Source organism: Trachurus japonicus, chromosome 23 (genome assembly GCF_045865225.1).
Source record: "Trachurus japonicus isolate A0001 chromosome 23, Traja_1.0".
In the NCBI taxonomy this organism is placed as follows: Eukaryota; Metazoa; Chordata; class Actinopteri; order Carangiformes; family Carangidae; genus Trachurus; species Trachurus japonicus.
In genome coordinates, this window is record NC_140929.1 from 11,872,253 (window position 1) to 11,892,422 (window position 20,170).

The 20,170-nt window shown below is 43.9% G+C and overlaps 1 protein-coding gene across 2 annotated transcripts; it reads left to right on the forward strand.

Annotated features, from left to right (window-relative positions):
- The first annotated feature begins 4,646 nt into the window (after window positions 1-4,646).
- Window positions 4,647-19,650, forward strand: nrf1 (nuclear respiratory factor 1). 2 transcript variants are annotated; one of them, XM_085769927.1, is made up of 12 exons: window positions 4,647-4,801; window positions 6,656-6,776; window positions 6,882-7,026; window positions 7,821-7,935; window positions 8,119-8,245; window positions 8,358-8,498; window positions 11,835-11,993; window positions 12,082-12,291; window positions 12,416-12,514; window positions 12,739-12,896; window positions 15,444-15,565; window positions 19,076-19,650. In XM_085769927.1, exons 2-12 carry the CDS (start codon window positions 6,699-6,701, stop codon window positions 19,234-19,236), a joined length of 1,515 nt encoding a protein of 504 aa, XP_085626053.1. In that variant the 5' UTR covers window positions 4,647-4,801; window positions 6,656-6,698; the 3' UTR covers window positions 19,237-19,650. The 2 variants fall into 2 exon arrangements, with proteins under 2 accessions (XP_085626053.1, XP_085626054.1); XM_085769928.1 differs by having other exon boundaries at window positions 6,656-6,767.
- The last annotated feature ends 520 nt before the right edge of the window (window positions 19,651-20,170 follow it).

The following is a 20,170-nucleotide window of genomic DNA, read 5'->3' on the forward strand; positions in this document are numbered from 1 at the left end:
TATATTTATTTTTCTGCCACACAATGAAGTAAATTCAGCTGCAGAACATACACCGCTAAATTCGATATACTCAAGCGAGAGATAACACAGCATAGATCTTGGATTAATTTTGCCCCAGGGTACAAGATGGGAGTAATCTCTGAATGTTCTCAGAGTGAAATATGAATGAATGTGTCATATCATTCAGTGGGCATGACTCTGCAGAGCAGCTGGAAAGTTTCTCCAGCAGTTCAGTTTTGAGGTTCATGCATGGTAGTGCAGTGCCCCCTGCTGACCATCCACAGGATTTCACCTTCCACAAGTCTGATCTCAGCTTCTCCTGGAGGGTCCAACCGTGGAGGGAAATAAAGACTATGGGGTTCGAAAAATTCATCAGTATTCTTTTTGTTCACTGACACGTACACGAAGCATTGATCTAAAACAAAAACACACCAATGCGCCAGTTAGCTACTGTTAACCTCCACATTGCAATAACACCTTTATCTTAAAGCTGCTGCACCCTTATAGATATAGATCGAAGTTTAAAGCAGCTGTTTGCTTTAACAGTTCCTGGCCGAGATCATTTGAGAAAACAAGTGAATGAATCAACTGCACACTCCCACATGGACGAGACCGTTGAGGTGCCCTCCAGCAAGGCAGGAATCCAATAACTACTACAACAGAGCCCCTTAGCAGACAGCAACATAACACTGTTGTACTATTAGGAGAAAAAAACAGCATGTATAACTAGAGTGTGATTTTCTATCAGGCAGAAAGTGACTTAAGGTGATAAAAAAAAGCATTAGGAAGTTGATCCTGAAGTGAATATTAACTGGGAACCCAGGAGACTCAGTGCACTGCAGTGCAACACCTAGTAGCACTCAGTGTTAGAAATCATTGCTATTTTGAACTTGGAAATTCAAAGTTTGTCTAATGCAACATGCTTGTGTACAGTTGTATAGTGTAAAGCAGCATGGACAACCCAGCAAGTCAATGGGATAGAAAATGAGAAAAGGTCGGGAAGTAAATGTACAAACCAGAAGTGTATCTTTACAAATGCAATACAGTTATGGTCTATAGGGAGATGAACATGCAAATATTGGAGCTGTATTTTGAATTAGGGTAATCAGTTTTGCAATTTTTCAAGTTTTAGATGCAATATGTAAATAAACTGAGGTTGACACCATGGAAATCTTCTCTATAGGAAAGTGTAAAAGAACAAGAATATGGTAAGAATCATTTTCTTCCCCCGTCCCTACCACCATCTACTTCTCTCCCGTGTCTTGACCTCTCTCCAGTGCTTGTGACGGGCCACACAATTACCTTCAATTATCCTCACTTCCACCTCACCAATTACATCCATTATTGATTCCAGACCCCCAGGCTTTAAGCCTTATCTATACCCAACCACGGCCCACGGAAGATAAAGCAGAAAAGGACCAAATAATAGGACCTTGGTTCATTAACACTCTCCAGCTTCTGTCTACATCATCACACCATCAACTAACTAATGTTTTTTTCCCCACTGCAGTGTCCTTGAGAAATAAATTAAACAAATGCACAATCCCTAAACACCAAAAACAGCTAAAGACTAGGATGCATAAGTTAATTAGCTACACATTTAATAGTTAAATGATCAGAGTCACAAAGTCAAAGGCAGGGAAACAAGTCCTTGAAATCTAAAAAAGAAAGCTATTCAAAATTCAACAGGTTCAGTAAGAATACCAACTTGTTTCTAGCCACAGCTTGTCCACCATGTTTGCTTTGGCAGACACTGGACTGACAATAATGTATGCAGATGTCGGAAGCAAAGACCGAGGGACAGAGGGGTGACAGTGAGACAGAGTGGTATATGAAGGTCAGTTTCACAGTATGGAGGCTGTAAAATGTGTGAGTCACACTCTGCAGCTCCTCCTGCCAGATTTTTGAATATGATACTTGCTGACATTTAGTGAGATACAAACATAAGCTGCTGTCACCACACACTAATGTAAAACATCCATCATCTTGAATACAGGCCAGGGCACCTGCAGAGAGCGGCATCAATGATGCCTCACTGCCATCTCCTGTTACAACAAACTTCAGGACCTGGCCTGAGTGGGATTTGTAATGCAACACTGCCACCTTCAGGTGCAAACAAGAGGATGGATAAACTGGACATTCCCACATGTGACTATACTGTTGAGGAGCCCTCCAGCAAGGTGGGGCTCAAACACAACTGCTACAATGTAAACTCTAACAGCCAGGAACACAATGAGATGGTTGAGTGTTTAAAAGTGACTGAAGGTCATTTAAAAAAGAAATAAAGTGTAAACAGTGTATTACCTGCAGTGGATTCAGATGAGCAGTCAGATGCACCGGCACAGACGCTATAGGTGGTGAGCTGCTGTGGACAGAGTGAGCAGAACAATGTATGTTAAAAAAAATGTTAACTGTATTGTAAATTTCAACTGTATTATGCACGTAAACAGTATGGCACGCACTGTATTCCTCTGCAGATGAGCTGGTTCAGTCAGACAGAGTTATGCAGACCATGTTTGTGTTGACTGGAGAATGCTTAGTTTCCTAATTTCCCTAGGTTATCTTTTGACCTCTCCTAGACTATTTCAGAGAAATTATGGGCAGGGTGACAAAAAAAAAATACTTAAGTTAAACAGCAACATAAGTGAAGTACGTACTGAATCGCTTACTTCTGCTTTAACTAACACACTACAGCAGGATCTCATGTCGTCTAGCTTGATCCCAGGGGGTTTTAAACTCATTTTAAGGGCACTAGAAAAAGCATCATTAGAACCTTGTTCCTGTTTTCTAGGAACTTTAAATCCACATCCACTTGGCATTTTTATGCAAATGTTAAACGTTTTGTATACAGTCTGTCTGTAACTGTAAATTTTGTATTACGTCCATCTGAAACAGGTCTCTCTTGAAAATGAGACCCTGTGTCTCAATGAGATTGCCTGTATAAATCAAGGTTTTAAAAAAAAGATCAAATGGGCTATTAATTCCATGTATTTAGGCCAAATACCTTTTGGGATTAATAATTTGTATTCGTATTCATATTCGTAGTATTCGTCAAATGCAGCTGCAAGGATATAAAAAGTGTGAGCACTCAGATCTCAAAGCTCATCTCTCTTACATGTTCCCCAGTCAAGATTAAAATTAAAAGATAACAGAGCTCTTGCAGATAATTACAAAAAAATTAAATAAATTATACAAGCAGTTGCCAGTAGATACTTAATGTGTTTCAGCTGTTTTGAAATCCAGGCTAAAGACAGATTTTCTTTCTCACTCACTAACTTTTTAATTGTGATCCTTCTGCTTTTGCTCAATCCTCTGTTTCTTGTTTTTTTATCAGTATGTTTACTATTTCCGTATTGAACATGTGTTTTCTATTGTTTTTACTCATCTTTGAGACGTCTCTCATTTTCACTAACTAACTATTTCTGTTTGTTTGTTTTTAATGTCCTTTACACAGCACTCGGCTTGAGCTGAGTCTAGATGTGCTCTAGACATAAAAGCTTGACTACCAACATAGTCTACATTGATGGTACAGAAATGGAAAAGGATATTCATATTCTCTTGAAACATGTTCCAGCTATGCCTGGCTGATCTGTGATACAGACAATTGCTCTTCCGAGATATGTTGGTTTTAATTGTATTATTTAAATTGTATTTAATTCCCCAAAATCAACTCAAGCATTGTGATGTTATACAAGTGTTAACGTAAAACAAAGAGAAGGCTTGTCTTTTTCTTTTTTCTTTTTTTACCTTTTCATGTGTTTATGTCCTTACAAGGCCTCTTGGGGAATTCATCAGGTTAATGATGGCGGCAGCTAGCGTCTCTGATTGACACTACCTTGTTTTGATTCAATTCAATATCAGTAGTTTTTTCATTGCATCGACTTACTGAGACACTAGTTTTTATTAACATAACATTAAAGTGACCTTAACTAATCTAAATAAATACTTTTTCATGTTTTCCTTCCTCTGTGTTTGTTGTTACTGCAGTTACTCTCACCACGGCGTCCATCCAGCTCGTGCAGGTTCGCAGCAGGTCAGCACAGGGGGGCGTGGTTTGTCAGGTCTTATGTGGCGTTCATGGACCGTCGGAAATATTACCAACCACTGTCCGTGTGGTTTAAACAAAACCGATCCAAATTCAGCAAAAAGCTGTATTTTCAAAGTTGGTATCTATAATAAACGAGTCTCCTAAATATACGACTGAAGTGAATTTAATGAAAACATTGAGACACTGTCAGTAATTGTTGGCAATGCGACGGATTCATTTTTTTTTCGTGTGTATTTCCTTTTTTAGGCTATGCATGTGTGCAACAACTGTAGATTGCATTATGCTCAGTATTACTGCGTGTGTTTGCATCTGTATCTTAAATTGATTTGAATTTAATTGGAATAAAGTAATTTAAACTTAGTTTGTGCACAAGCAGGAAAAAAAGGTAGGTTTCAGTTTATTTTCTCGTGAAAGTTTATTTTTCTAATCCACACCTTGTCCATTTGGACCCCAGGGATGTGTCGTCATCATACTACTGATGTCATGTCTTCTTAATTAAATCTAACAAATGAAACCGTGACCACCAAATAAAGTAGATTTAACTGCACTCAACATCTAGGCTGCGGTTCACTGCGCGACTGTGGCTGTGGCAGTGAGAAACCGAGGAGGGGCACCTGAAGGCACCACTAGTGTAGATCAGAGTTGTGTGCGCTCTGCTCGTTGTGTTTGCTGCTGGCTCCCCTCTGTCCTCCATTAGAGCTCGGTTCCATCCCGCTGTACGGCGCAGGCCCGAAGTAGCGCAGCCGCTCTGAGGTTAGTGCCCTACCGCGCAATCTCCATCTATTTCAGCCCCGGCGCAGCCGCATCATCGAACCCGGCAGCGGTGGGGTGAAAGATGCGGATTGTTTAGATGTTGACTGCAGCAGGATTGTGGTGCTTTTATGATGTCTTTTTAGCGGGGGAATCACGTTGTAGTCGCGTATCGACAACAAGCTGGGACAGAGTAGAGCCGCAGGCCGCTGGGCCTGGCGGAGGCTCTGTTTTCTTTCATATTGCGCGGGTTTCGTCGCCGGCCGCGGTGCTGCTTTAACGTTTTGCCTTCGACTTGCACACCTCCATTGATTCATACTCGGCGTCCGACCACTAAATTAATCGCTTCTTCTTCCTTGCAAACGCAGTTAATGTTCATTCATGTGAGCGAAAGTACAGCAGCACCAAAAGGTTAGCTGGCTAGCTGCTTAGCCAAATGTAGGACACTGCTAGCTTAGCTCGCTCGGGCTGCTGTTGTCAACCAGCCGGCAAGTCGGCTAATATTAGAGCAGCATAACGCCTCAGCAATAACAGTATGTGTTCACCGCAGCTTGTTATGGTTGCACACTGCGTGCCGTGCAGGAATGGCCTTATTTCTGGCCGGAGATCATTTTATATATCAACGTTATTGTTGAATCGTGCAGCAGCGCGTCGTGCATCTGCCTATTGATCCTATCTGCAGCTACAGTTCCTCTACTGTAGTTCACACAGGGGCTGTTATATGCAAACACAGCGTCTGGCTGCTTCTGATGGCAACATAATGAGCTTTTATGTTTTGTCTTTTTTTTTATTGTTGGCATTCAATTATCTCGTTATTTATCTCAATAATATCAAATCATCATGTGCACTGAAAACACCTGCTGAAAGACATATTTCCATACATCAATACCAGAGACGTTCTGTATTGTGTATTGTATATGCCTATAAAGACTTATACTCACTATGGAAGATGAAATGAACAAGCCCCCCCACCCCAATAAAGTACCTGAGAAATTGATATCATCCATAAATAAGGTCCACACTGACCATATACGAACTGAGCCATGGAAGGGAACAAAGGATATTGTGTGTATATTTTTTTTAAAACATACCCCCCACCCCCCCCATTAAACTGTAGTATCACTCCAATCCACACACAACTGCAGTTCAATTAATAGATAAGGCACTCACACAGTGCCACAGCAATTAGTAACTGCAGAAATTCCCTTTCACCCATTCTGGACCTGAAACTATATGTAATATCAATATATTGATGTGCTGCAATATATGTGTGGATGTTTGCATGCATTTCTTGGAAGACCCATTATGTGGTATATAACAACCAGGACAATAAAACATTACTTTCTTCTCATGATTGCAGCAGTAGTCGTAAGCTTTCCAAATGAAGCTCTCTCTATGATTGATCCCATAAGAAGCCCTCTAGAGGCAGAGCAGCAGTGATGCAATCGCTGCACTCAGACGAGAGGCACAAAGACGACTGCAGGCTCAGTTTTTATTATTGATGCACACATTTTTTGGCCTGTTGTAAGGGGAATTATGCACAAATGTACTGGAGCATGTTATGTAAATAAATTATGATGGGACTGTACACGGTGACAGTTTTGCCTTATATAGCTTGCATGCATTGTGTTGTCAGATTAATGTACCAGGCAGTATTTTTGGATTTATTTATCGACCTTCATTACTATTACATCAAATTAGATACAATACTTAATAAGCATTTCCTGCAACATAGATAATGTCAGGAAGGCAGCTGGGTAGTTATGATATTGTGTGTATGCAGTACTGTGTTGTGGGTGAAGAAGTTTGTATCTTTATTTTATGCTGCATCTCTCTTTTTCCTTTTTCTCTCCTCAGTCATCGTACCGTTGATCTAGCTGTGTAGACCAGGTGGTAGGTAATGGAGGAGCACGCAGTTCACCAGACGGAGCACATGACCACCATCGAGGCCGGCGCCGTCAGCCAACAGGTGCCGCAGGTTCACTTGGTAGATGAATAGTATTTAAATAGCAGAAACCAATCATAAGTTCAGTTTTTTTTATATATAGCGCAAGCCATTTACCTGGTTTATTACTGTGTACAGGTGCATGTGGCCACCTTCACTGAAACATCCATGATGAGTGCTGAGGAAGACTCGACGTCCTCGCCAGACGATGATCCTTATGACGACACAGATATCCTCAACTCGGCTGGCACGGATGAGATCACCGCCCACCTGGCTGCTGCAGGTAAGTCTAGCCCCCACCCAGCAGGGAGAACCTGAGGGATGGGATGTGTGTCGTCTCATTGCTTAACACTTAGGGAGTGTTTCCAACCAGAATCTTAGACAAAGAAAGTCATCGGCTGGGAACAAACCAGACATTAGGTATTCAGTGGAGCACCCATGGTATTTAGATTTCAGTGTAATGCCTCTGACTGAACAGCAGGTGGTGCTAGTGCACTGTTTTGTGGCAGCAGTGCACTCTTTATGTGAAGCTCCTAACAGCACTTGTTAGTCTTTTTTACTATTTTGAGTTAACAAGGTATTAAATTGTGCAAAAAGAGCCGAAGCTGCAACCCAGCTCCTTTCCACCATTTAATTTAATTTAAAAGGAAATGGCAAAATAAAATCAGAGGAGGAGAATAAGTGTGTCACATACAGTAAGGCTTACATTTAAAGGAGAATTCCGGTCATCTTCTAAGTAACGCTCTACTGCAAAGCATTTGTAGTGATATTTTGAGCATTATATAGAGGCCAAAGTCGCAGTTAGAAGAACTGCCCCCATTACTTCACTGTTTAACTGCAGTGTAGCGCAGCTAGCAGGAGGAGAACTAGGTCCAGTCTGCACAGATTTTTCTCAGATTTTTTTCTATGGTCGCACTCCGGGACCAAGAGCTGTAGAGCGTTACTTAGAAAATGACCGGAATTCCTATTGCACACCTACACTCGTGCTAAGTATACATTGTACATATACATTATACGGTGTGCTGTTCACTCCAGTGATTGTCTGTGCAGTGTATAAGCTTGTTCTTCTCTTCTCAGGGCCAGTAGGCATGGCAGCTGCTGCTGCCGTGGCAACTGGTAAGAAAAGAAAGAGGCCTCACATCTTTGAATCCAACCCCTCCATCCGCAAGAGGCAGCAGACCCGTCTGCTCAGGTGAGCTTCAAACACCAAGAAAACCAATTCCTCCTAATCCCTCTGCAGCGAATTGTCCTTCAACAGTCACAATGCCAAAAAATGTCACTTTCAGCTCCTGAGATCATCTATTCTCACAGCAACCGGTTGCACTTTGTCGCTTTTATTCCGAAGCAGACAGTAAAATCCAGTGTATGCTTACAGGAAACTAAGAGCCACACTGGATGAGTACACGACCAGAGTGGGCCAGCAGGCAATAGTGCTGTGTATTTCTCCCTCCAAACCCAACCCGGTGTTCAAGGTGTTTGGTGCTGCTCCTCTGGAGAATGTGGTGAGTGTTAGACCATTTACCAGCAGCATAAAGGAGACCATATGTATTTAATTTTAATTGATTAACAAATATTCCCAGCCCTGAACTGAACCCCTGTGCTTTAACTGTGTAGGTGAGGAAGTATAAGAGCATGATGCTGGAGGATCTGGAGAACGCCCTGGCTGAACATGCACCTGCAGGGGGAGAGCTGGCCTCAGAGCTGCCCCCGCTCACCATCGATGGCATCCCTGTCTCTGTGGACAAGATGACCCAGGTCAGACTCAGTACTATTATGGTTCACCCTTCTTCTATATCAAGCGGTGTACAGCTGCTCCCTTGTACTCGGTGGTTCCAGCAGGGGGCACCAGCGGGCAGCAAATCAGACCCACAGATGGGTTTGATGTCTGTTGCGAGCGAGAACTTAGCTCAGCTGTATGCATCAAGGTCAGACGCTCCGTTTCAGTTGTTTTCACGTGTCCAGTTGGATGAGTTTTTATTCATGCGTTGTAATTACTACAGAATACCTGCTGCATAGGTCGTCTGCATCTGTAAACAAGCCGAGCAGAGCAGAGCAGAGCGTCCTCTCTGTGGTGGCAGCGAGCCGTGAGAGGAGCGGCTCCTGGTAGGCCTTTCACAGCAACATTAGCGCCACTCTCTCTCCGCTGCCTTCCCCTTCACCCGAGGGATCCCGGCTTGTTTACTCTGCCATCCCAGCGCTGCTGACGCATTCTCTGGATCATTGTCAGAGTAGCCGGCATGACAGTGGCCCCCCTCCAGAGACGGGGCCTCAACGCCCCGGGAGCCCTATCGTGGCCAATCCCGGAGCCGGGATGAGTCCCCGGAGGGCAGGTGTTAGTTGGTGCTTGTTTTTCTGGAGGTTGTGGGATGAGATTATCATGAGTAACCTGTTGCCTCACTCCGCCAGGTGGAACAGTGTGGGCGGCGGGTGGTTTCACAGGTGTATGTGTGCCATTTGTGTGTGTGTGAGACAGGATGTTGTCCAGTCCTCGTGGGAAAGGATGATGATGAACCTTGGAAAATGGAGAGCATGAATATAAGAGCTCTGCAACGAAGGAGGGCTGATTCAAACTCTCGATTTTCCCGATTCCTGCAGTTGTGAAGAAATCCCAAGTGAGGTTTAGTGACGCAGGCAGAGGCCCTGGCCGGTCCAGTATATGGAGCATCTGTAGCAGGTGATCCTGGGACTAGCCTGAGCCCATAATTACCCCCTATCCTTGTTAGGACCAGGGACCCGGCAGCACAGCCACCTTCCTAAATGCTGATTGGACCATCGCTTGGAGGATTAGGATTGGAAGGGGGGGCGGGGGTTGGGTGGTGGGTGCCAGGACAACATGCCACTTAACTCACTAGCCACTGTAATTAGGCCATCTGGCCTTGCAAACATGCATCCACACATACATCCACACCAGCCACAGGTGGGAATGCAAAAATCTTTTAGCTACGAGTACTTTTTTTTTTTTCCCTTTGCCCATCCAAGATGTCAGCTCAGTGATGGCTGAAGTGACGGCCCCTTTTGTTACGACCGCCAGATACAGTCTTGTTGTGATAAAGCGTCGACCATCATCCATTTGCTTTCAAGACCCCATTTTGTCATATCTCTTTGCACTGAGGAACTATGTATTTGTGGTTTGTGAGTTTGAAATCGGGGTCTAAAGGGGGGAGGAGGAGGAGGAGGAAGAGGAGGAGGGGGAGGATTTATTTCCTCCGGAACCAAATTTAGCCCGTGATGTCAAGGCAGGCAGACGCTGCAGTGCCTCATTGTGCAATATAATCCCTCAGTGATGCTTGCATATTACCAGGACACTGAGGACATTGGCACTAAGCCCCACCCCGTCCTGTCAGCCAGCAGCGTGAGTGTATGCCTGCTGCTCTGGAAGTGTTGATGTGATGGCGAGCGGATGTTTGTACGCCCCGTCGCCAGCGCACCTAAAGCATGTTGTATGCTGCTGCTGCTGCTGCTGGTGGTTGATCGATAGAGTGGAAATGAGATTAACACAAGACCACACATGACACAAAGACTCAGAAGCAATTCAATATATATCAGGTCTATGGTCACCTGCTGTTGGGTTTTCTGGCTTCATTTAAACTACACTCGGCTGCCGCTGCATCAGGCACATCAGGGTAAAACTGGAGAGACTGAACGTAAAATAGACTCCTATTGAAAAACGACATCTTCACAGGCGAGGCTTTTCCTGTTGCTTACATGGCGACATGACGTAGGTGGCATATGAAAGAGCATATAACATAAAATACGTATTAAAAATGAGACACAAGCTCTGGGGGGTGATGTAAAAAAAAAAGTAAAAATGTCACCCTAATTTTTGTGTTATTGATTTATCCTCATTAGTTTTTATAGTAGAAAATAGTCATTGATTATTAAAGGTCCAGTGTGTAATACTTGTCGAAGTTTATCGCCAAAATCTGAATATACTACCAATGAAAGTGTATAATCGCTATAAAATAAAATCTGTTTGGTTTTCATAGCCTTTTAATTCTACTTTTATATATACACATATAGCAAGGGTCTTGCTTAGAGAGTGTCGCCATCTTGCACCGCCATGTTTGTATGGAATGGAAAATCCAGCCAACCAGAGAGCACGTTTCAAGAGTAGCACGTTCATAAATAAACAAAATAATTATAATAATAATAATAGATAAATAATAGAATCTGAATGCTAGATGTCACTGTTTTCCCCTCATTTTACACATTGGACCTTTAATAGAGGTGGATAAATACATTTTCGTCTATAATATTGGTATATTTATCTTAAAGTAATAAGAAAGTAAGAGAAGTAGCAAAGAAATCACTTGAATGTATTGAGGTAGATTAGAAATAAAGTGTATTTTAAGAATGAAATAATATTGGCCAAAAAATAAGAATTTCCTTGTTTACAATAAGTGAAAACAGTAACTCCACTGCACCTCTGTAATATACAGACTGGTAGTGATATGTCTTGTTTGCAGGACTTGCAGTAATTAGCCCACAGTTCTCAGCTCTAACTTGCACCAAAGAGGCTGGGCTCCCTGAGTTCCCTGTCTGTGAATGGTTTACTCACATATAATGGAGAAGCACTCCCTGATAGAGTCAGATGCAGCCACAGTAATGAAATAATAACAAGTCTCTGCACAAGTCCATAAAATAGCACACGTGATGAGTGATCAAAGCTAATCTAATGGTTTTTGCTTGACATTGATTTTCTTTTCAACAATATTGACCCGCCTTCTCCTCATTAATACCTGTGCTGAGTGTACTGGAGCCTGTGTGGGGGACAGGGTGAGTGCTGCTGAACTGTCGGTCTCACGGTGTCAGTCTGACACATCAGGCTGGAGCCACAGCCATAGATTGGTCTGTTAATAAACATGAACACATTGTTCTCCTTTTAGAAATTCAGTTTCTATTTGCAGGCTGTGACCGCCCCAGCACCCGGCAGCAGGTGCCCGATCGATACCAGCCTGCTCAAGGGCGTGCACGCCACCTATATGTGTGTGTGTGTGTGTGTGTGGGTGGGAGAGACACTGCAGCTCTCCACTTTGGAGTTTTTGGTGTCTGTATCATCTCTGTTGTCTGTGTGTTTGTCCTTCGCTTCAGGCCCAGCTGCGCGCGTTCATCCCTGAGATGCTGAAGTACTCGACGGGCCGAGGGAAGCCTGGCTGGGGTAAGGAGAGCTGCAAGCCGGTGTGGTGGCCTGAGGACATCCCATGGGCCAACGTCCGCAGTGATGTCCGCACAGAGGAGCAGAAACAGAGGGTGAGAGGGGGGAAAAAAGGGAGATGCTGTATTTGTCCTGCTCCCTGTAGAGTTTCACACTTTTAACCCCGTATTTTGAATTCCTCAGGTGTCTTGGACGCAGGCGCTGCGGACCATCGTGAAGAACTGCTACAAGCAGCACGGCCGCGAGGATCTGCTGTACGCTTTTGAAGACCAAATAACCACGACGACCACCACCCAGCACCACCTGGCCGCGCAGAGCATCGCTCACCTCGTTCCGTCGCAAACTGTGGTACAGACCATCAACAACCCCGATGGAACAGTCTCGCTCATTCAGGTGCTTTTTCTTTTTTTTAATTCCACGATTGGTTATTGTACTTATACTTGTACTTGTACTTCATCAAATTGACATTCTGTTTTGTTTTCCAAAGTTAAACGCTCTTCCTGCGTTTCTATCTCAGGTTGGCACAGGACACACTGTTGCCACTCTGGCAGACGCCTCAGAGCTGCCTGGTGTGACGGTGGCCCAGGTCAACTACTCCACTGTGACGGATGGAGAGGTACCACATGCACGCACGCACGCACACTCACAGAAGTTTGCACAAATGCATCACTGACTAAAACAAAAAAAATAAAAATACTGCAGTAAATGATATATAAATGTGTTTTTAAAGGGAGCTGTCCACTCAGCACCACTAAGAGCATTAACATACACATCATTATGACCCTGTTACTGATGCTCAGATCGGTTCTTAGCTTTTAAAACCGTGTTATTTCTCTGCAGGTGGAGCAGAACTGGGCCACCCTCCAGAGCGGGGAGATGACAATCCAAACCACTCAAGCGTCAGAGGCCACGCAGGCAGTGGCGTCTCTGGCCGAAGCTGCAGTCGCTGCCAGTCAGGAGATGCAACCCGGAGCCACGGTCACAATGGCCCTCAACAGGTGATGCTTAGGAGGATGTAGCATAGAGGGTGGAGACTGAGCTTTAAGTAATAGATATCAATTTAAAAAAACAGAAAAGTGGAGGAGATATCTGTCCTTACATCTCCTTACAGCACTTGTTGCTGCAGCAGGCTACTGTCTGGAGCCTTTGTTAACCAGCTATTGTATTTATTCATCATTTCTGTAGTTTTCTGTTGTGTGGAGAGGTGTTTATGGATGTTTGCACAATTGTGGATAATCCTGAGATCTTGTGTGTGTAATTGTCAAGCTGACCTCAGCTCAGTGAAGATATTGCATACATTATGACACGTGCATTAGAAAATGATTTCATCAGTCTTTTAAATGGTAGAAAAGGCGAGGAAAAATCTTAGTTAATAGTAAATATTTTTGAAGATTACCATAGAAGTGGGTTTTTAGTTTTTTGCGTCTTTACTGCATGTTTGCTGTCAGTTCAGAGGAATAATGTAACACTTCTGCGCTTAGTGCAGAAAAGTAAAGACGTCCTGACTGAGTGCAGTAAGAGGACCAGACAGTACAGGCCTTGAATTTAAAAGAGATTTTCCACCACCACTCTCACAAAAAAGGTATTTCATCAGCTCTTCAGCTCTGCTCGCCTGTTTATAAATGTCACCGCACCCCGCTGGGCTCAAACAGTTGAGCAAAAGCCAGATGGTAGAGATTCTGTAGAGGAGAGAACTGTGCAGAAGAGTTTTTGCGTTCAGTTGTCACCGACACAACCCCTCGAGTGTAAGAAGAACCCATAATTGCACAGGCAGCTCTAACAACTGGACGCAAGCGGGGCGACCGTCAGGGAGAGAGGACAGCAGCTCACCTGCGTCCCCTGGAGATGACAAGTCAACTACCTCCTGATCCTGGTTCAGCAGCTAATTAATTAGCCCCGTAGCTTTTACAGCGGCAAGCGCGCAAAGGTGCTCGGCCGTTAAATGTGTTGTTAGCCACACTTTTCCAAGTGCTAATGGCTCAGTGTAATTTTGTTTATTTGACGGCAGTTGATAAATACTGCGACTGCTCGGTGTTGGTGAGTCAATAATGGTTTGAAATACAATCGGTCGTAACCTGTGATTACACACAGAGTGCACAGTTTACAATCTGCAAGTAGACTAGAGGAAACAACATGCAGGAGGTGATGTTGGACACACAGACGCATGCATTCAGATTGGACCTATACATTAAACTGTGTTGCATACAGCATCTGATTACAACCAGGAGTAGAGCAGCTTTACTTGACTAACATCAAGGTGCTCACTGAGATGTGAGCCGGTCGCTCCCTGCAGTCGCATCAAAGCAATAATTGTGTACGTGTGCAGATGTGTATGGGTATGTCCCACTGGGGCTTGTTACCTGCACCCACCTGAGTCCTCCTTCCCTCTCCCCCCCTTCCTCCACCAACCCCCCCTCCTGCTGCTGTTTACCTGTGCCGAGCGACCGTGGGCTCTCTGCTCCACAGGCTCTGGAACATTTTGTCTCTTGTTCTCCAGCTCCGGAGGGAGAGGAGAGGAGAGTAGAGTAGAGCCGCTGTCTCTCGCTGTCTTTTTCTACTGTGTTGACGCCGGGATTATAGATTATACTACGCTTTTTTTTTTCTTACTTATCTTTTTATTGTTTATTTTTAAACATAATACATCTGTTCATTTGTATATAATATTAACAGTGGAAAGCACAATATGAACTCGAACCCCTTCCACCCTGTCAAGCCCTTATTTCCCATATACTAAAACCATACATACATTGTCACACTCATACATTCTTGTATATATGAATACACAAAGGTAAATAATGTATATATATGTGTATATATATACACACACACATATATTTAATTAGATCAGAACACAAGATACTACGCAGTTTGACAAATTCAGTTAACTGCCGTTAGTCCCAGATCGTCACTGCAAGTCGCTTTAGTAATAAATGTGCGTCGATGTCATAAAGTTGTGTTTCAAAGGTGGTTATGTAGTAGAAACTCTTTTAATTTGATTGTGACGACTGAAAACATAAAGTCGGGGGTCATCCACATAGAGCCGGAGTGTGGGTGCATCATTACTGCCCACCGCCTCTGTCTGCACTCCCTCAGCTCCTCCTCCTCCTCCTCCTTATCCGTCCGTCCGCATTTGTATCTCAGATGTGATTATGAACCAAGCTGTGAACACTTCCATTAGTTCATAAAAAAGCTGGTGTGGTAATAGGCTCGTGGTAAATCCACTGGATGAATCTGGTTAATAAAACTGCTTTGTTAGGACGGCAGCACCTGGTGTTTAGGGAGATGTGACAGATTCTCCATAAGTCCAGACTAGAAAAGCCTCTTACAGCTCATACACTCCTACCTCTTCACCCCACATCACTCTAATAACCCCTTGCCTTTGTGAGGAGACCGTGTGTGTGCGTGTGCATGTGTGTCAGCTTTGTAATAATGATTGTATACAGGAACCCAATGTATACACTGTACTCAATCACTACTATACTATGAACAAATACACTATACTGACATTGTCCCTGTGTGTGTGTGTGTGTGTGTGTGTGCTGCAGTGAGGCGGCGGCCCACGCTGTAGCGACGCTGGCAGAGGCCACTCTACAAGGCGGAGGGCAGATTGTCCTGGCAGAGACGGCAGCTGCTGTCGGGGCACTAGCCGGAGTTCAGGATGCCACAGGTAACACACTCATCCCTCACGTTACCACCAACACAACACAGACACTGAGAAAACATGAAAAGGTCAAGGTTAAGGTCATTTTTTTGTTGCCTGAGGTGATAATTTAATTGGATGTTCCTGGGCACCCCTTATTCTGTGTCAGTGGGACTAGTTTCTTCAAAATGTGCCAGCCAATGAATATACAACTGACTTAAGGTGGCTTAAATGTTCATTCAGAAATGTAACAGACATTTTCTATTGTGACAAATGAAGACTCAACAACTAATTCGTACCGGTGTGTGCCCCCCGGCCAATGGCATTTCTAATTAGTCTTACTAAGTGTAAGCTTTCCTGCAGTGGCACTGCAGCGAGGCCCCTAAACTCCTCCACTCTAATCTACTCGATGCTGATGTGACAGATTGTGTGTTTTGGTGTGCGTGCATGTGTGTGTGTGTCTTGTAGGAGCACTCCTTTCTGTTAATGACCCGTTAGCTGCATGACCCTGCCGTAAACCTCCTCACATACATGCTGCGTGTTCTGCTTGTGTGTGTGTGTGTGTGTGTGTGTCGGCCGGGATTGGACCAGTTCACAGTGACGGCTTGACACTCTTGTTGGAAAGCATTTGAAGCATATGGCGAGTCGATATCCTCAGGGTGGGATGTAGATGTAGAGCTGCTGCTGGTCAATGAGGAACATCAGGGGACACACAGCATGTTTTAAATGTCAGTGTTGTGAAGCTAAGCACCACATACGTACGTTACACATTCAATCTTTTGCAGCAAACACGTAACATCAATTAAGACTTAATGCCCTTGTAATTAGGGCTATTAATCGCTCAGTCAGTTTATTATTATCCTCTCATTTTGATGAGTCTCTGAAGCCAAATCCATTCAGTTCAATAATTCCCCTTAAAAAGACTGATGCTTTGTGTTATTTGATCATCAGTGTGATTATACAATGAATACACAAACTCAAAGGTTTAGCCACAGGCACGTCTTGTCAAAGCTGTCAGTCTCGCCATCAGTATTTATTTGTCTGAAAAATACACACACACACACTTCTACAAAAGGACGGTGGTCCAGGGGCATCAGTAGGTCCCTCAGGGGCCTCTCCTAAAGAGCTTTGATCCACTCCATTATCAGTCCATGGTCTAATCACTGGGCCAGCTGTCAGCACACAACCCCAGGTTATCCTGCTTGTCCATACATACACACACACACACACACACATGGCATCAATATATACATGAATACTACCCTTGACTTAAGTCAGACAATGTGTTCATCTCCCCCTCGTACGATCCATACGCTTCATTAGTGGAGTCAACAGTTTGTTTATGCATCTTCTTAATACAGTAGTGTCATAGTGTAGTAGTAGTTTTACCCAACAGTTAATGTGTGAAACACTAATCACTGGTGCAAAGTAAAAAAAAAAAAAAAAAAGCAACAACATGGATTTATTGGATTTCTTGCATCTTCTTGAGGGAGAGCTTTGTTGTAGTGGTGTGTCATAGTTAAAAGCAGCAAGAACTGACACCTAACTGTGTGAAGAAGGCAGAAATTGTTTCCGACCCCTTGGGTGTTTCAACTGGCTGTAAAACTTTCACAATTACCAGTAAGTCCAAATGAAATTGAAGTTTCTCATAAAAACTGAAATTTCATCTTAAAATATTCACATAAAAGATGGAAACATGTTTAAATAAATAGGTCTATTTAATCGGGTCTGTTTGTGCGCTAATGTAAAGTCAAGTTATTTACATCTAACATCTGCAGCCTTTGTTGTTTGACATCTTTCTTCCTGAGGAGTCATTTGGCCGCAGTAGCTCACTTAAAAACCTAATGGAGCTGCCAAAGCCAGCCAGTCCTTCTCCGGACTATTGACCTTAGCTAATCAGAGTAGTGCTACACAGGAGTGGAGAGCGGCGTTTGAAGTGCACTGGCCCAGACACCGCTGATTGGCTTGTGTAGGGGACCCTTCACTGACACAGGCACGCAGCCACACACACACAATAATACACACGGCCACACCAGGCGCGGCCCTCCACGTCTTAGTAACCACGTTGGAGTGGCCGAGGGAGCCACTTCACTCGGTAGCTATGCAGTGTGTGTGCACGCCACAATGCCGGGCCAATGCCCCGTTCACTAAGCTCTCGGCCGTAATCACTGCCAGCACAATTACCTGCACCCGCACAACTTAACCCTGTCACAAATCACCGGCGAGTGGGCTTAGCAAGAGCCCACATTAGCAGACCCACAATTACCAAACGTCCTATTTATTTGGGGGTGCGGACTTCAGACAGAAAATCTATGAACATTATAGGGACTGAGATGCATTTGAAACTAGCCCATGTAATCTCGCGTGCAAATCTAAAAAGGGATTCACGTGACGTGTAGTGTATGTGTATGTGTGTGTGTGTGTGTGTGTGTTTGGTGCGTTCAATGTCCAGCTTCTTAGCTCACAGTAATGGGAGCGGGCATGAGCCACTGCCGTCCCCTCCACTGACCTTCTTGCCTGCCTGTGACACCGTGACAGCTTGCAGGGTGGGGCACGACGCCCACGTGACTGCAGCAATAATCCCCACAGGCAGAGAGACACACTCACAGCTGGGCAGGGGGGGTGGAGGGGGTTGGAGGGGGGTGGTGGGGCGGTGAAGGGGGGGAGGAGGAAGCAGCAAGCTCAGGACGTTCAATTGGACCATTGTTCGGAAATGCCATCTCTGTAACATGGCTGCCTCCTGTCACACACTCACACACAACTACCTGGACTGGACCGACTCCACTGACTTCCTCTGGGCAAAGACTGAAAGAGCCGTGTTTGTTTGCACTGTGTTTCTTTAATATATTATTATTTATTAATTTATTTGATTTCTGTTTTTAATTTATCGATTGTGTACAAGATGGCATCAGATAGTTAAAACGGTCCATTAAAATTACCCAGAAGCTGTGGTTTTGAAATTGAAAAAAACATTTTTCCTGGATTAATGGTTTCAGTGATTAACGGATAATAAATAATTGATCATATCCACAAGTTTCCGAACGTGATCTATGGTCAAAACCGGAAGCCGGTTTTGGTGGAATTGTATGTTAACGTTTCCATGGTTTTCAGTCGTTGTCATAGTTGCGGTAAACGCATGGATCTATTAACGCTGCCTTTTAACACAGATGTCAATTTGTGTGATATCCACTGTTAAAAGCTGGCGTGATGATCCATGCGTTGTACAGGTTTTCATTGAAAAAAATCCATGCATTTACCGCGACTACCGAAACCATGGAAACGTAGACATAAAATTCCATCGGAAGAGCAAAACCGGCTTACGTTTTTGACGTTCGGTAAAAGGTGGATAGGCATTTTATCTGCATGATCAGCCCATAGGTTTGAATAAAACAGAGATTTCCACAATATATTGTTGCTCAAATGGGAAAGTGATGGATATAATATTCCAATATCTCAGCTCAGATTGTTGTCATTAATGCCACTGGTGCTGTTTGTCCATCATCATCATCATCATCATCTCCCACCTCTCCTCCTCAGGTCTGGTCCAGATCCCGGTCAGCATGTACCAGACTGTAGTGACCAGCCTCGCACAGGGCAACCGGCCCGTCCAGGTTGCCATGGCGCCTGTCGCCACGCGCATAGACAACACCGTCACCTTGGACGGGCAGGCGGTGGAAGTCGTGACCTTGGAACAATGACAATTAGGAAACTGGAAGGAGTAGAAGGCACTGAACGGCCACGTCGGAGATTTGCTTATCCTACTGTTTTCCAAGACATCACGCTGTGTACAATGTCAGATATATTTTTAAATGTACATCTGCAGGGGGAGGTCAAAGTGGGTTATGAATGCATTGTGTTTACTATGTAAAACTATTGCTTTTGTTGGTGTAATTTTTGTTTTCCCCATTTAGCTTAATGTGTTTTATCTTTTTTTTTTGTTTAGCTCGGTGATGTTGAGTATAGTATTTATTTCTTTACAATTAACCTTAAAAACAAAGATGAACCAAAAAGCCCGGGAAGGAAAAGCCACCACTGCTTCACCCAGAGTGTGTTAAATATCACTGTTTTTGGATTTCCTGTGTTGTCTATGTGCTTGACTGTTCTGTTTTGTTGTTTTGTTTTTTGTTTTTTTGTTTTTTTAGGATACATTTACAATCGAGTGCCATAGTCGGAAACCACTCCTCTCTGTTTCCAATATTCGCCCAATCACGACTCTTTAAATTTCACCCTTTCCACCTGGGCTCGCTCAAAGCCCTGAGCCGCAGACACTCCCCTGACATTTCTCTCACGTTAGATGATGAATAATTATGTTGAAATATTGTCTTTTGTCGTGTGCGTGTCCCTGTGCTGTTTCACTGTCACCCATGCACATGCCAAGATTTGTGAAGACTCAGGATAATACATCAAGGTGTTTTTTACTGCTGGATTGCTGTGCTGACTTCTCGAAGCAGCCGTTTTGTCTACCAAATCCATTTATTTACAGCGCATGGATAGGAGCACCCCCCCCTTGGTATATTATTTTTTAACATGAACTCCTTTGTATGTCACTTAGGACTCGGTGGTCTGCATCACTTTGTATATCACAGGATGTTGGTCATATTTGGGCAGGGACTGCATTATTTGAGATGCAAA